This window comes from Coenobita brevimanus, chromosome 92, assembly GCF_032717465.1.
Source record: "Coenobita brevimanus isolate Jiangsu-jjx chromosome 92, ASM3271746v2, whole genome shotgun sequence".
NCBI classification, from domain to species: domain Eukaryota; kingdom Metazoa; phylum Arthropoda; class Malacostraca; order Decapoda; family Coenobitidae; genus Coenobita; species Coenobita brevimanus.
In genome coordinates, this window is record NC_137045.1 from 17338376 (window position 1) to 17355653 (window position 17278).

The 17278-nt window shown below is 42.9% G+C and overlaps 1 protein-coding gene across 1 annotated transcript in view; it reads left to right on the plus strand.

Annotated features, from left to right (window-relative positions):
* LOC145412106 (condensin-2 complex subunit G2-like) overlaps positions 1–17278 on the plus strand; it is a 346602-nt gene that overhangs the window by 121654 nt on the left and 207670 nt on the right. The window contains exon 10 of the mRNA XM_080282023.1: positions 10035–10158. Coding sequence (XP_080138149.1) covers positions 10035–10158 — 124 coding nt within the window. The remainder of the gene's footprint in view (positions 1–10034; positions 10159–17278) is intronic.

Consider the following 17278-nt stretch of genomic DNA (forward strand, 5'->3'; position numbering starts at 1 on the left):
AGACTGGGAGTAACGGTTAACTCTTGTATTAGAGAGTTGGACAGAAAAGGGATGAGAGTTTGCTGCCAGACGGGTGCTACGCGCCTGTCGTAGAGGTGGAGGAATGCAAGCAGACAGTTCAGAGGAGCAGTGACCATTAAAGTAGTGATAGAAAAGAGATAAAGATGCAACAGTGCAACGAAGAGACAGAGGTTGAAGGGAGTCAGTAAGAGGAGGAGAGTTAATGAGACAAAAACCCTTTGACTCCACCCTATTGAGAAGAGCTGTATGTGGGGAGCCTCCCCACACATGAGAGTTGTACTCCACACAGGGGCGGATAAAACCCCTGTATAGAGTCAACAATTGTGCAGGGGTAAAGAAAGAGCGGAGTCGGCTTAGCACACCCAATCTCTTGGAAGCAGATTTTACAAGAGATGTAATATGATCTTTCCAAGATAAGTCCCGAGTAAATGAAACCCCAAGCATGTTCAAGGATGATGCAGGATTAAGCTGAATATTATTAAACATTAGTGGGTATACCTGTGGAAGATTTTGTCAGGTTGATAGGTGTAAGAACTGAGTCTTAGATGCATTAAGACAACCATATTATTTTTACCCCAGTCAGAGATACGAGCCAAGTCAGACATTAGGTGTGCCATAGCCTCATCCCTTGTTTGTTGAAGTAACTGTTGAGATGGGCGTTGCGGGAACCGAATAGAAAGGTGAAAGGTGGAGTCATCAGCGTATGAGTGGATAGGGTTAGATGTACAGCTTAGAAGATCATTGATGAATAAAAGGAAGAGAGTTGGTGATAGGACAGAGCCCTGAGGAACACCACTGTTGATAGATCTAGGAGAAGAACGATGGCCGTCTACAACAGCGGCTATAGAATGACCAGAAAGGAAGCTAGCGATGAAGGCACAGATAGAAGGATAGAAACCGTAGGAGGGCAGTTTGGAAATTAAAGATTTATTCCAGACTCGATCGAAAGCCTTTGAGATGTCAAGTGCAATGGCAAAGCTTTCGCCAAAGTCCTGAAAGGAGGATGACCAGGAGTCTGAAAGGTAGGTGAGAAGATCGCCAGTGGAGCGTCCCTGACGGAACCCATACTGACGATCGGAAAGAAGGTTGTGATAGGAAAGATGCCTTAAAATTTTTCTATCGAGAATTGACTTGAAAACTTTTGAAATACATGATGTTAAAGCAATTGGACGATAGTTGGAGGGTTGGGAGTGGTCACCCTTCTTTGGGACTGGCTGAATGAAAGCAAACTTCCAGCAAGAAGGAAAGGTACAAGTTGACAGACAAAGGCGAAAGAGTTTGCCTAGGCAGGGTGTAAGCACAGAAGCACAGTTCTTGAGAACAACAGGAAGGACCGCATCAGGCCCGTATGCCTTGTTAGTACAGCTTACCCTTTACGTGCGCAAAACTTTCCACAGTCCTTCTCTGTCCACTTTGTCATATGATTTTTCCAGATCCATGAATGCCATAAACACCTTAGGGTCCTTCTCACAAGCCTTCTCTACTATCTGTCTCGCTGCAAAAAATTTGGTCCACACATCCTTTGCCACTCCTAAAGCCACCCTGTTCATCACTCACTAGGACTTCTGATATCTCTCTTACTTTCTTTATAATAATTCTTCCATATACCTTCCCTACCACACTCAGTAAGCATATGCCACGATAATTCTTACACTCACTTCGGTCACCTATATTTTTGTACAGGGGTACAGTCACAGCCTTTTTCCACTCTGCAGGCACAGTTTGACTCAACCATGCCTTCTTACATATCTCCAACAAGCACTTCATTCCATTTTCTCCACTACATTTAAGCATCTCTGCATACACCTCATCAACCCCAGCAGCTTTCCCATTTTTCAGTGCTTCACAGCACTCTTCACCTGTGCAAGTGTCACGTCTTCTGGCACTGCATTCCTTCTCTGCACACCCCCAAAACCAATCAAGTTTACAGTTGCTCTTCTCTCTCTATCCCCATTCATCAGGTTTTCAGCATATTCTTTCCATCTGGTCATTACTTCATCTCCACGGGCTAATAATCTACCACCTGCGTCCTTCACACCATCCCATGTCTTACCGCTTTCACTTCTACATTTCCGCACCTCTTTCCAGAATAACTTTCTATTTTCAGAGTAGTTCACATTCATTTTTCTTCCTAGATCCTCATTTACCTCCTCCTTTTTCCTCTTCACTAGTCTCTTTACGTGCTTCTTGCTCTCAACATATTCAGTTCTTATTTCAATTGAAATGCTATCCTGTAACCACTTTAGCCACTTCTTCCTCTTTTTTTCTCCACTGTTCTCTTTACCTCCTCATCCCACCATGCCATACCTTTCTTCTTTGTTGTTACTCTTGCCACACCACATACCGCTTTAGCATTCCTAACTAAGCAGTCCCTATATGCATTCCACAGTCTGTCCAGATCCATTTCATTCCAATTCAGTTATTCTAACTCGTCCTCTACTTTGGTCCTGTATTCATCTGCCATTTCTTTGATCCTCAGCTTCTCAACTTTCAGTCTTTCTCCCTGACTGCTTCTCTCTCTCCTGATCCACCTCACTCTTTTCAGCTTGATCTTGCATACCACAATCATATGATCTGACAGACCTCCACATCGTCTTCTCACAGCCCTCGTATCAGCAACCATTCTCATCATCGACCTCTCTACGAGCACTTAATCAGTCAGGCTTCTTTCATCACGATCCCCGTTCCCTCTATACCATGTATATTTATGTGCATCTCTGTGTTTGAAATACGAGTTACAAATGCACAAGTCGCCTAAGGTGCTGGTAATTGGTTCTGGAACAATCCCACGCCATAGAAAACCGTGCCATAGAAATAACTAGACTTAAGGGAAAAATGGAATTTGGTTCTGGACGTTCACCCGAAGTCCCCCTCCTCGCCTCATTTTTCCCCATTTGCCCCCACTTTACACAGGCAGACAATCAAGCAGTCAGTCAATGCATGTATTACATGTAACAACAGGCACAAAAAACAGGAGGGTGACCAGCCTTGTGTCTACTTGGGCATAATACAGTCATTTGTTAAACTGTTATGGACTGGTTAGTGACGAAGCACCTACCTTTGAGCTAAGACGAAGTATAATGCCTCCCATCATCATCATCATGTACAGTACTGTATATAGGAATTATTATTAATGTGTTAAATGTGAGTTTTGTTGACACGAGCATACAAACGTCATCAAATAAACTTCTTCAATCAGTGCTGGACCAGTTAGCCTCTGCCACCTTTAATGTTTTGGTCAGTCAGCCGATCAGCTAACTGTAGATATCTGTTAACTTCTTCAGCTGACTCAACTATAGAGACATCTTTCTCCATAGGTATCTTTCTTTTTAAGATATTCTCCATATTGCTTTCAGTTCCACTTGCTATTTCTTTAAAGCAAACCATAAAGGCATCTTCTTCATCACTACCTGATTTAGCTGCAACATTTCCTGAATGTTTTTCAGTGTCACTATCATTCTTATTTTCATCTGGTGTTTCCACATGCAAAACTTGTTTCTTGTAGTTCATCATTTCCTCTAAAAGCCATGCCTTTCCTCGTCCTCTTTCACGCGAACTCAAAAACTGTAGCTTGAAACTGGGATCCATTGCTGTTACTAAGATGTACAATTGAGCCTTCATAATGTGGAGTCCATTTTCAGAGACAAAACGTTTATGAAGTGATGGCAGCAGTTCCTCTTTAGTTGTTTTGACCCCATGATCCTTCTCATCAGTTTCGGAAAGAAATCTTTCCAAAGTGCACATATTGGGAATAACTGTCGAAAAAGTGCATAATTCTGAGCTCATATCCACAGTGAGCTGAAAGAATGGTTTGAAGATAGAATGCAAATTTTCAATAATTTGCCATTCATTTGAAGTGATATTTGGAAGTTCATTGTGATCAGCCAAATATAATTGAACAGCTCTCATCAGTTTCAGTAACCGCCTCAGCATAAGGTAGGCGCTGTTGCACCGTGTTAGAACATCCTGGACTAGTAGCAGTGGATCCAGTCCTTGCTGTCTGTGGATTGTCTTGAACCCTGTACATGCTAAAGCTGAATGGTTAAAGTGAATACTTAATCTGCCTATTTTTGCATGTGTATCTTTCACAGTCCAGAGAAAGATTGCTGAAAGTATTCAGAATATATGGAGCAGATTTGTGTCTCTCACACTGGAGTATAATATTGTGGAAAAATTCAGGAATATGTGGGATAGTTGGGGCTTAGATGCTTCAAGGAGACACATTTTAATGAGAGGTGGTGCATCAAACATGGCACTTGGAAGTGCCTAGCTGAAATTGGGTCAGTGCACTCCTCGAACCACCTTCGGCAGAAACATTTCCACTAAAGATCTAAGAATGAAAATCTGATCTACACAACCTCTTCCCTTCCTAAAACCTCCTTGTTCTCCAGCTAATTCCTCTATTATTTCACTAATTCTGTCAATAAGTATCCTGCTATATACTTTTTGTATTACACTAAGAAGACAAATGCCGCTATGATTACCACACACTTCTTTTTCCCCTTTTCTTTTGTCTATCTATCTATCTATAGCCTGACGCCCTACTCCCGCAAAGGGTGGCCGCAGACAAAACGCCTCCAAGTCACTCTGTCACCCACCATTTGACTCCCCTCCCCCCAACTCACCTCCCCCTCCCTCATGTACCTCTCAACTCCATCCCTCCACCTCATCCTCGGTCTACCCCTCCCTCTCCCTCCCTCCACCTCACCTACATACACCTGCTTAGTCAGTCTTTCATTCTCCATTCTCTCCACATGTCCAAACCACCTCAGTGTATTTCTCCTAATCTTTTCAACCACATCCACATCTACCCCACAACGTTCCTTCACTTCTTCATTCGTCAACCTGTCCCTCCACGTCACTCCACATGCTCCTCTCAAGTAACTCATTTCCACTGCTTTCACTCTTGACTTGTTCCCCTCTTGCAAGATCCACGCCTCGCTTCCATACGTCAGGGTAGGGATCACAATACTATCATGCAGTGACTTCTTAACTTCCATACTCACCTCCCTATTTCTCATCACTGCGTTCAGTGTACCAACAACCTTTCTTCCCTGCTGTACCCTTTCACGTACTTCATCCCCCAAAGTTCCATCCTTACTCATCACACTACCCAAGTACTTGAATGCACTCACATTCTCCATATCCTCACCATCCAACCTCACTGCACACTCTGTGACTTCATTCCTCTCAAACACCATAACTTTACTTTTGTTTACATTACCTTTCAGCTTCCTCCTCCTACACACTGTCCCAGATTCATTCACCAAACCTTGCAACTCCCATTCATCTTCACTCAACAATACTGTATCATCAGCAAACAGCAACACCGGAAGCTTTCAGATCTCACCCTCATTCATTAGGGCCACCCCCACATCCACTGCCCTACCTTGCACCTCCTTTACAACCCCATCCATATATATATTAAACAGCCATGGAGACATCACACACCCCTGTTTCAGTCCCACATTGAGATCAAAGAACTCACTCAGCTCACCATCCACTCACACCGTAGCCCTAGCTCCCGCGTACATACTCTTCACAGCACTCAACAATTTCCCCTCCACTCCATATATTCTTAATACCTTCCACATACCTTGCCTATCTATTCTGTCATAAGCTTTCTCCAAGTCCATGAAGGCAGCATACACTTTCCTTCCCTTCTCTAGATACTTCTCCACTAAATATCTTAGAACAAATATCTGATCTACACACCCTTTTCCCTTCCTAAATCCCCCTTGTTCTTCTCCAACTAGCTCCTCTGTCATATGCCTAACCCTATCAATGAGTATTCTACCATATATTTTACCAGTCACACTAAGAAGGCAAATACCCCTATGGTTACCACATACTTCTCTCTCCCCTTTTCCTTTGTACAGAGGAACAGTTATACCTGATTTCCAGTCCTCTGGAACCCTTCCCTCTTCCCAAGCCAATCTACACAACTTCCATATCCAATCCACAACAATCTCACCCCCATACCTAAGCATTTCACCACACACTCCATCAATTCCTGGGGCCTTTCCCAGCTTAATCTTCTTCATTGCTTCCACTATTTCCGACCTACTGATCTCTTCCTCCCTCCTCTCATCTCTTCTTCTCCCAGCCATTCCCCAACCACTTATACTCACACTGCTCTCACTCTCTACATTCAACAAATCCTCAAAGTGCTCCTTCCATCTCCTCAATTTCTCTCTCTTCTCCACCAACAATCTATTATTCCTATCTTTCACTCCCCTACTATTTCCCTTTCACACTGCCTTACTTTCTTTACCTCCTTCCAAAACAATTTCTTACTCTCCCTCCATTTCACACTCAGATTCCTCCCAAACTCTTCATCCACTTTCTTCTTACTCTCCTTCACCAGTCTCTTAACCTCCCTTCTCCTGCTCACATATACCTCTCTTCTCTCTCTCTCAACTTCTCCCCTACCTCTACTCGCCAACCATTCACCATATGCCTTCTTCTTTTGTTCCACAGCTCGTTTCACCTCATCATTCCACCATGCTGTCCCTTGCACACCCTTGCATCTCCTCCTCACTCCACAAACCGCCACACGCTGCGCTTATCTCTTCCGTGAATATCTTACATACGTCTTCCACCCCTTCCATCTGCTCTAGCTCATACCTTCCCAATCTTTCTTCCACTATGCTCTTATACTCTGTCCTTTTCTCACTATCTTGCAATTTCTCCACTCTTCTCACAGGAGCTGCTTCCTCCTGTCTTCCCCTTCGTCTCCTCAACCACTTTCTTTGCAGCTCAACCTTGGCCATCACTAAGTGATGGTCCGAGACTCCATTCCCCCACCCTCTCCACACCCTTGCATCCAACACTTGTCTTCTCATTCGCTCATCCACACACACGTAGTCTATCATTGCCTTTCATTCAACAAGTTCACCATCCATCCTCCTCATTACTCTCCATGTATACCGGTGGACCATCTTATGACGAAAGTAGGTCTTGGCTATTGCCAACCCCTTACCAGCACAGATGTCCACCAAAGCACTACCATTCCCATCTACTTCAGCTGGCACACCCCACTGACCAACCACTGCATCCACTCGTACATTCCCAACTTTGCCATTCATGTCTCCAATTAACAGCACTCTCTTGCTCCTCTCAAACTTGTCCATACATGCTTCTACTCTCGCCCAAAACTCATCTTTCACTCTTGCCACTCGATCCTCTGTTGGAGCATACACACATACAATCGCCCATGCTTGTATACCTACTTTCATCCTCAACCTTACAATCCTTGCACCCACTGTTCCATACTCTCTTATATTCTCCTTCCACTTCTTATTTATCATCAGACATACTCCCTCTCTTGCCCTCTCATTCTCACTGACTCCCGCACATATACAGTAGAACCTCTTTGGTCCGGACCCCTTTAATCCGGACAAAATTTAAAAATAATAAGCTCCAAAAATATGTTGAAAGTAATTCTAAAGTCATTTTCAGTATCGGCGCGGAAAGCGATCGTCATTCGTTTAGTCTCGGATCACGCTCGGTCGCAACATGGGCACCTGTTTAAACACACGCTATCATTCGTTCCATTAACTAGTTCACCAACCATTTATATTTTTACATTGTATTTCTAAAGTTAATCCTCCTTACAATGCCCCTTAATGCAAGTGTAGCTTCTGTAATGAATAAAGGTGTTAAAAGGAGGAGTTTGCTTACACAACAGTGGGTCAGAATATTCTGCAGTGTTTAGTGATTACTGTAGGTTATTTTTTGTACTTAAATGTGCTTTACTTGTACATCAAACATTAGCTTCTTGCCCATATGGGTGTTATCAATATGCCAGAGATGACAATGTAATTTTTGCCTACATAAGTTTTATTTTTATTCCAAATATTACAGTTAAGTAATTAATTTATTTTTTTGCCTACACGGGCCTTAGTCACTTACTACAATTTAAAATGTAGGCTAGTTTCTTGTCATGGCCTTACCTGTAAATTATGCAATACAAAACTGTCGTACATGATTAGTTTTGTTATTTTAGTATCCTTTCATCTTTTGCAGTTACGTAGGGTTGACATATGTCACATATGTTAATAATTAACAAACATACCATATGTAGATAGAGTTTGGTATGAACTGGAGTAATATTACCCTGATGGTCCGGACAATCTGCTAATTCGGACAACCCTTCCCCCCATATAGTCCGAATGAGAGAGGTTCTACTGTACCTACACCGTATTCCCATTCTCTCATCCTTTCACCTTTCCATTTAGTTTCAGTCAATCCACATATATCCACTTTTGCATCCTCAAGCACCTGGACAATCTCTCTCTCTTTCACTTCATCATTCACTCCTCTCACATTCCACGTTCCTACCCTCAGAATGTCCTTTGTCCGTTCCTTAGTCGTCAACGTATGGTCCGTCCGGGTCCGAGGCGCTTTATTTGCTTTTTTAGTTAGTTCTTTTTACGGGGTGGGGCACTAACCCACCACCAACCCTTTTAGTCGCCTCGTACGACAAGCAGGGATACTGGGGGAGTATTCTTTCTTTTGTACAGGGGAATAATTATACTTGACTTCCAGTCCTCTGGGACTCGACCTTCCTCTTAGGCCAATCTGCATATTTTCCACATCCATTCTGCTACTGTCTCTCCCCCATGCATCAGCATTTCACCACACACTCCATCAATTCCTGAGGCTTTCCCCATTTTAACTTTCCTCATTGCTTCCACAACTTCCATCCTACTGATTTCTTCCCATCTTCTCACCTCCCTCCTCCTCCCAGCCATTCCCCAGCCACTTATACTTACATTAATTTCATTCTCTGTGTTTTCTGTGTTCAACAATTCCCTAAAGTGTTCTCTCCATCTGCTCACTTTTTTCCCTTCTCCACTAGTAATCTACCATTTTTATCTTTCACTCCCCAACTAACTTCTTAGGCACCCTGTCCAACTCTCTTTCCCTTTTTCCATAACATTTTCTTACATTCCCTCCACTTTACTCTCAAGTTCCTTCCAGATTCCTCATCCGCTCCCTTCTTACTCTCTCTTACTAATCTTTTCACCTCTGTCTTCCTCTCTACATATAACTCTCTCCTTCCATCTCTCAACTTCTTCCACACCCTTCTCTCATACACACACTATATCAGACTCTCTCACGTCTTCAGTCCACGATGCTGTTCCTTGCACCGCCTCTAATAGCACAGTAGTAGTTAAAAAAAAAAAGTAGCAGCAGCTAATGATTCCTTCCTTTGTACACTAAATATATATATATATATATATATATATATATATATATATATATATATATATATGATTGCTTCCCCCTTATGTTAAAAAAGAAAAAACTAACAGCTTATGATTCTGTCCTTTTTACATTAAAAAAAAAAAAAAATGGCTAACAGCTTATGGTTCCTTATTTTTTACACAAACAAAACCAGGCTAACACCCTTTGGTTCCTTCCATTTTACATTAAAAGAAAAAAAAAAAAAATAATAAGTCTATGATTTGTTCCTTTTTTCCTTAAGAAAACAGACTAACGGCCTATGGTTCCTTCCTCCCCTAACTCACTGTCATTCTCTGAGAAATCATCATCAGATGTGTCACTACTATCTGACTGACTTGGGATATACATATCAACAGAGCTGTTCCTGCCAGAATCAACTATGGTGACATAGTGTTGGTGTAAAGCTATGCAAACACACACACACAATGGTGAGAGAGGGAGAGTTCAAAGCTACCTAGTGTAGCTTCAAGGAGGGCTGGGCAGAAACTGAAAAACAGCATTGGTACTGGCTGAGGAGGGTGTGATGTGGCACAGGACTTCCCACATTTCTCATGCTTGGTTTGTGGGTGGAACTTCTGAGAGCTTCAGTGGCCTATACCAGACTCTGAGGACACTCTCACACCTCTGTACTAATGGGCAACAAACACTGATACAATAAGATGTAAGGGCATATGGTGCTGGCAGGCTCATTGGACACCATGTTCATGTAATTGCGCATGTTCATGGCTTGAATAAGTTAAACTTTGTGTTCATATTTGCAGGTATTGGGATATAGTAAGGATTGAGCATCTGTTACATCGATTAGAAGAAGACAAGCCAGTGGTGTGCAAACTACTCACCCAGCTCCTTCTGTCATCCTTCCATCCTTCAGGCACTGAAGATCAGGTCAGCTTTCACTCATTTTTTAATACCAAAATTGTTATCCAAGCAAATTAATGCGAGTACATATGCTGTGGACGATCTGTAAACAAGAAAGATAATGCACAAAGGTAGACCTGTTATTTGAGTGTCCAGTGAAATAGGCCACACAACAATTCATATATCAGGTAAGCCCTTGAAATTCTGGCCACATCATAAAAAAATATACAGTATATAAAATAAAAATAACTACACACACATTCCCTGAGTTTTGCAACTGCTGGTTCTGTTTCTTTGCAGTGGATGCTGCAAGTTTCTGATTACAGTGTTCTTGGGGTCAGGCATATTGCATTATGATCAAAAAGCATTGACAAATGGTTTGACAATGCCTCCATTCTTGCTAGTGAAAAACTCGAGCATAGTATTAAAGATCAAGAATGCTGTATGTTTTTGTACAGTAGTACAGTAGTAGTAGAAGTAGTTGTTCCCTAGGCAGTATGGCTGAACAGCCCCGAGTCCTTTAGGAAGGCTATGTCCGAGACCGGGCATTCCCACAGAGCTCTCAAAGCATGTATGTTGTGTTGTTGGCGTAGGTGATTATGTGCAATGCAGTCTTCCATAATGTGCTTAATAGTATAGGGTGCTGTGTTACATCCTGGAGAGGCATCAGTGGCGGAGTCATCCAGCCTCTTCTGGTAGCGTAAGAGGGCTGGATGGTGCCTTCATCTCAACCTGGCCAGGTGGACCCTGTCCCCACAAGGGAGATAGGATTCATTAGGGTGGATGTCAGGAGGCCATGTATGCAGCTGTGTGTTGTCTTTAAGTGACTGAATGGAGTGGCAAGTGATTTGAGTGTGGATATGCTTCTGGAAACTGGTCTGAGGTGGGCGAGGGGGGAGAGATGACAGTATTTGTGTATGATATTGTGTGCTGGGTGTTGTTTCGATGTTCCTTGGTGTGGGTGGATGTGCTGCCATGTGATGTAGTGGATATTGTGGGTTTGTGGAGGCTGCAGCAAGAATCTGGGTGCCACTCATGTCTAGGTGATCCTTGACTTTGAGGACTTTGGTTTCTTGATGTAGGTGGTCTGTGGGTGTAGTAGCTGTGCAGCCTGTGATTATTTTTATGGTCTTGTTCTGTATGGTCTGTAGAGTGTTGTGTGTTTTGGTGAGGTTAGGAGCCCAAGCAGGGCTTGCATAGTTCATCACTGAACGTATGGATTGTTTGTATACTGTGGTGGTGGTTTCTTTGTTGTGTCCGAATGTTGTATGGGCAAGTGACCTTAAGGCACTGAGTCTTGGTGTTGTTATTTTTTTTAATATGTGTGATGTGTTTTTTAAATGACATTGATGTATTATATGTTACACCAAGGATTTTTTTTGTGGGGGGGGTGTCATGGGGTTTTTATTAAAGAATAATTATTCAATAATACTGAGAACAGGGCAATGAATTGTCTTGTGAAAATGAAGCAATGATTACTTTATTCCGGCTTACTTTGCCAAGTCTCTAAGGACGAGAATTTATAAACTTTCTCAACAGTACACAGCAGAGACTAATTCCTCACAGTTGCTGTTTGTTAGTACTGTTAGCCTCTGGAGAAAGTGACTTCACCCCTGACAATCAATAACTAATGCTATTAATGATAACAGGTTCTTGCTGATGCATTAACTCCTGGTTGCACAACGGATTTTAAGCTTAATACAAAAGGACTGGCCTAAGTACCAGTTATGAATAGCAAAGCGTTTATGCAAGCTAGGAGCTATATGTGAAATAAGCTTAATATGGAAAATAAAACACGAGTTTACATTACATTAAGCTCAAGAAAAAAGAACAGTTAAATTTATTGATTAGAATAAAATAAATTTACGTTACATTTCAAAATGAATTCAAAATAAGGAGATCGCACTCACTCGCTCACTCAAAAGCTAACTCTTAAACCTGGGAAAAACGAAAAGGAATACTGGTCAGAAAAGTGGACCAAGCGGATGACTGGGCGTCGTTGAGGAAGGACGCTGTACACGCTAAGTCTCTCGCCAATCAAGCAAGGTGGAAATTCAGGGACTGGACAATGGCGGCACTGCTACGCACTGGGCCCAACCTGCTTTCACGGCGCTCAGATCCTGACTGACTTCAAATCGTGAGAAAGAGGCGAGTGTCGAGCCGCATTGCTAACGGCTAGAATGAGCGAAACACGCCCATAATAAATCGCTCAGCGGATGTGCTAATGTCTCGCACAAAGACGATCACTTATGACACAGTGAAAAATTGTTTTGAAAACACTCCCGACCGGGTGAATATGTGGCGGTTAAACTGAGCGATAAATACTGGGATTCCACTAGAATTCGCGGTTTCCCACCAAAGTTGATGTCACGAGTTTATTCAAATACTTAATCGTGCCGACTCGTGACAGTGTGTGTGTGTGGTAAGGGAATGTTGTTTATGGTGAGTTGTGGGATGTGACTGTGCTCTGCTGTCCAGTTTGTGAATAGGGTCACTGTAGATTTGGCTGGGGCTATTTGGAGCCTGTTTGTGGTGAGCCATTAATGTAGTGTGTTGAGGTACGGTTGGAGGATGTGTGCCGCTGTGTTTGCGTTTTGGTGTGTACATGTAAGTGTTGTTTCATCTGCATAGGAAGCTATGTGTACCTGTGGTATGTGGGGTGTGGTTATGTCGTACATGTATAGGTTAAAGAGTGTAGGGGACAAAACAGATCCTTGGGGGACGCCATTTGTGAAGTTTCTTATGTTAGAAGACTGACTGGCATATGATATATGTGCACATCAGCCTGCTAAGTAGAATTCCAGCCATCTTTTTGTGTTATTGTGCGTGTTTGTGTTGAGTATTATGTTTGTAAGGTTGTGGCGGGGGATGGGATCGAAAGCTTTTCTGATGTCTAATGTGACTAGGAGTGTTCTGTATGGTGGCCTAGCTGAATTCATGCCATTAAAAACTCTTTGTGTAAGGTCTGTAAGATGGGTGTTTGTAGAATATAGTGGCCTAAAGCCATGTTGCGATTGGGCTAGGGGAAAGTGAGGTGTGACTAGTTGGGTTTAGGGATAATGATGATAATGCCATGCTTCCAGATGTTGGGTATTATGTTGTGAGTAGCTGTAGTTTGATATATTGGTGAGTGCCTGTATGCCTTGTGGTCCAAGGTGTTTAAGGTGAATGTTGCTTATGTTGTCTGGTCCAGAGGCAGATGAGTGCTTAAGGTTGCTAATGATGTGCTTCGTCTGGTTGTAAGTGAAAGATGTGTAGTCTGGGTCTGTGGGGAACTGTCTCTTACGTCGGATGATACGTCGGTCTTCACGATGGGGGTTTAGATGTCTTACTTGTGAAAAATGATTGATGAGCGTGTTTGCTTGTTGTTTGTTTGAGGGTATGGTGTCTGTTGTTGTGATGGCAGCTTGTGAGTGTGTAGTGTTGCTGTTGGAAAGTGTGATGCTGTTTAGTGATTTGTAGAGTTTACTGGTGTTTGTTTTGTGGTCAAGTGTTTAGAGATATGTACTCCTGTTTAATGTTTGCTGTTCTGATATTTTATTGTTTATTTGAGTGTTGAGTTTTTGTATTTGTTGTACGGTGTCATGTGTATGGGGTGTTGGGGAGTGTCGCAGTGTGTCGCATTGACTGATGAGGCCTTGAATTTCTGGTTTGAAGTTGGTGTTGTGTCTCTTTCTGTTGCCTCTAGGGATGTGTCTTTTGTCTGCATTTTGTATAATTATATTGAAAGTGTGCACAGCAGTGTTAATGTTTGTGATGGGTGTACTGTTCAGTGTTTTGAAATGTTGTTCTGTTTCAATTGCAAAGGCCTCCCAGTTGGCTCTCTTATAATTAGTGTGTGTGTGTCTTTGGCCAGCTGGGGTGATTCAGGTTTTGGTAATGATGATGATTGGGAGGTGATCATAACCAAGGGTTTTGACTACTCTCCAGGATGTAGTGGGGGTGAGGTTTGGGGAGCAGAAGATGATGTCTGGGGATAATGGGAGGAAGAGGGCTTGGTGTGGGATATGGGTATGTTGATCTAGATTGTTCAAAATGAAAAGATGATCAGTCTGGGATTGTTGTACCAGCCCTCTGTCTGTGTCAGGGTTGTTGACATGCCAGGCCGACGACTTGGTGTTGAACCCAGGATGATGCTGGGTATATTAGTGATGTGGTGTATCTGTGGAGAGTAACTGTGTGGTCCTGTGGGGGACAATTGGGGGGAAATGTATGTGTTAGCGATTGTTATGTGTGATTTGTTACCAGTGCGTATTTTAATTGATTGTATTTCTGTTGTGGTGTCATGTGGGGGGAGAAGTGACTTTGTGTGTACACTGGTATCTGCAAAGTTGATGGATTAGTGTACCAGGGTGATGAGTCCACCGCCACTGCTGTCGGCCCGGTCTTGTCGAATGGTGGTGAAGTTACGAAATGTTGGTGTTATCTGTGCTCTGTGTTGTTTTGTTTCTTGTAAGATGGCAATGTGTATGTTCTGTTGTTTGATGAATTGTGTGAGTTCTTGTTTTTTGGTGTTTATGTCGTCTATGTTTAACTGAAGGATTTTTATGTTGCGTGTGCGATGTGTGTTGGGTGCTGCAGCACGTGGGGTAAGTGGTGGTTTGGGTGGAGGGGAAGGGGTAGGAGGTTGTGATGGAGGTAAGGGCTGGGGTGGAATGGGAGAGGTTGGGGGATTGGATGGTGTGGGAAGGATCAGTAGGTTTGGCTAAGGAGGTGTGAAGGAAGTAGGAGTAGGGTTGGTGGGGAGGTTAATGGGTGGGGGGAAGGAACAGGTCCAGGTGTTTGTGTAATGTTTTCTGGATGCAAGTGATGTTCAGGTGTAAAGGGTCCAGGAATTGCACTGAACTGAACCCTTTGTTTGTTGGCTCAACTTGATAGATTTTGAGCATGTTGGACTTATGTATTTGTTGGTGGGTCCTGGATTGTTCCCAATGTCCCTGGCTAGAAGAAGTCGTCGAGAAATGACAGCCGGGGAGTCATTTTTCGGTGTAGAAAAAACGGTGTTATTGTATATGTTGTGTTGAGAGATGTGGTATTTGCCCGGGCGACCAAAGCCACTTGCAGGTACTCGGGCCCCATGAGGGGCCGAGGGGGGATTTGCGGTGGTTTGGTCCCCATGCTGTCCTCCTCTTCTCTTCGACCGCCTGGGGGGGGGTAGACCCACGGCAAAGATGCCACTGCTCCAAGTCCTTGTATTGTAGCAGTAGTACTGTACCTGGTTTGAAGAATTTTGTGCACAAAAACAGCATCTTGTAGTAGTGCTTGGTGAGACTTTCAAGCTTTGATGTTTATGTGTAGTTATTCGTCCCTTGCACTGTGTTTTGGGCTCGTTGTTTTTTTAAATGCAGCCAGCCTCCATGGTATGAGTATACAACTAATTCTGGTGTCTATATAACTTAAATATATCATATTGCAAGAAAAGTTTAAGAATAGTACCAGTATTTCAAAGATAGGTTTTTTTTCTCCTTTTGAGTCAGCCACCCATCAGTTCATAGTAATCACAGCAGCAAACCTAAATACTGTATATTTTCTTTGGAAGAGCAGATATTAATGTCACAAGGCAAGTTACACCATTTTTGTAACAATTGGATAATAATGCGTCCTTGAATGTGAGGCCTGATGGGGCAATGATTATGATTGTAGAGTTGAGAGGAAGAATGGGACAGGAGTGTATTGATGTTTTGATGAGGGGTAGATTGAGATGGTTTGGACATGTTGAGAAGACGGAGAATTACAGTTGGATGCAGAAGGCGAGAAGTGTGAATGTTGAGGATAGGGTTACGAGAGGCAGACCAGGAAAGACGGGAGGTAGTTGTAGAGTGTGACCTCAGGGATAAGGAACTGAACAGGCAGGCTGCTAGAGATCGAGCATCATGGACAGCTGCTATTGGGTGCCCAAGGCTGGCACATGCAAACATGACAGAACCTTTATAAACAATACAGTACGAAGTTACTGCCGCTGCAAATCATCATCATCACCATAGCCCAGGTCTATCTGACCCTACGGTGGGGTGAGGTCCAGAAAGCCAGAAGGAGCTTGGTAGATTGAGTTACTAACCAAAGTTATAATTTATGTGGTCTGACCAAAAAGAAAGCAAAGTTTTCCAAAAACAAATTTATTGCTTTACTTACAACTTAATCAGACTTGTCTCTTTCAAAATACTCTCCTCCACTATTCATACAATGTTTCCAACATTCTTTCCAGTTCTGAAACACAACCAGGAATGTGTTTTCAGGGATTGCATGCAGTTCTCTTAACAAATTTTCCTCTGTCTATTCTGTCGTCAGAAATTGGTAAACTTTCATTGTAGATTTCAACTGGGGTGGGGGTGGGGGGGAATATCCAGAGAATAGAGTGATTGGGGGACAACAGTCATCACATGCTTCGCCAAAAAGTCATGGATAAGGAGCAGGTGCATTGTCAGAGTGCAGCATCCAGTTTTGGTTTGTCCATGCATTAGGACTCTTCCTTCACACTGCCCCCCTCTGACACTTCAGGATGTCCAGGTAAAACTCTTTATTGATTGTCTTACCATGTGAAACAAACTCATAATGAACAAAACCCTTCCAGTGAAAAAGATGATCAACATCACCATCACATTTGAGGAACTCTGACGTGGTTTTTTTTGGTTGCAGTAATGATGTTCCAGCCCACTGTGATGACTGCCTTTTTGTTTCAACATCATAGCTGCACACCCACATTTCATCACTTGTCATGACATTTTTCAGAAAGTTTTCATCAGCATTCGAACAGTCAGACAGCTCCTGACCAACTATGACATGATTCTCTTTTTGCTCATCTGTCAGCAGATGTGACACAGATTACACGGCATCATGATGCATCATCGGTTTTTTCATTTAAAATCATGCGGCATGAACTTGTACAGATGCCTGCTTCTTTAAAAACAGAAGGGACAGTCAAGCAATTATTTTTGCTAATTACAGCTCACACTTTCCCAACATAATCGGGGAGGCGGTGGCTCAGTCGGTAGAGAGTTGGCCTGCAGTCCTAACGGACCCGGGTTCAAATCCCGCTGGGGCAGGGAACAGTTTAAGGATTTGAATTTCGTAAATATCAGACTTTACTGATCTACCAGAAGACCCGCCGACATATCGTAAAAATACCCCCGCTAATACCAATACACAA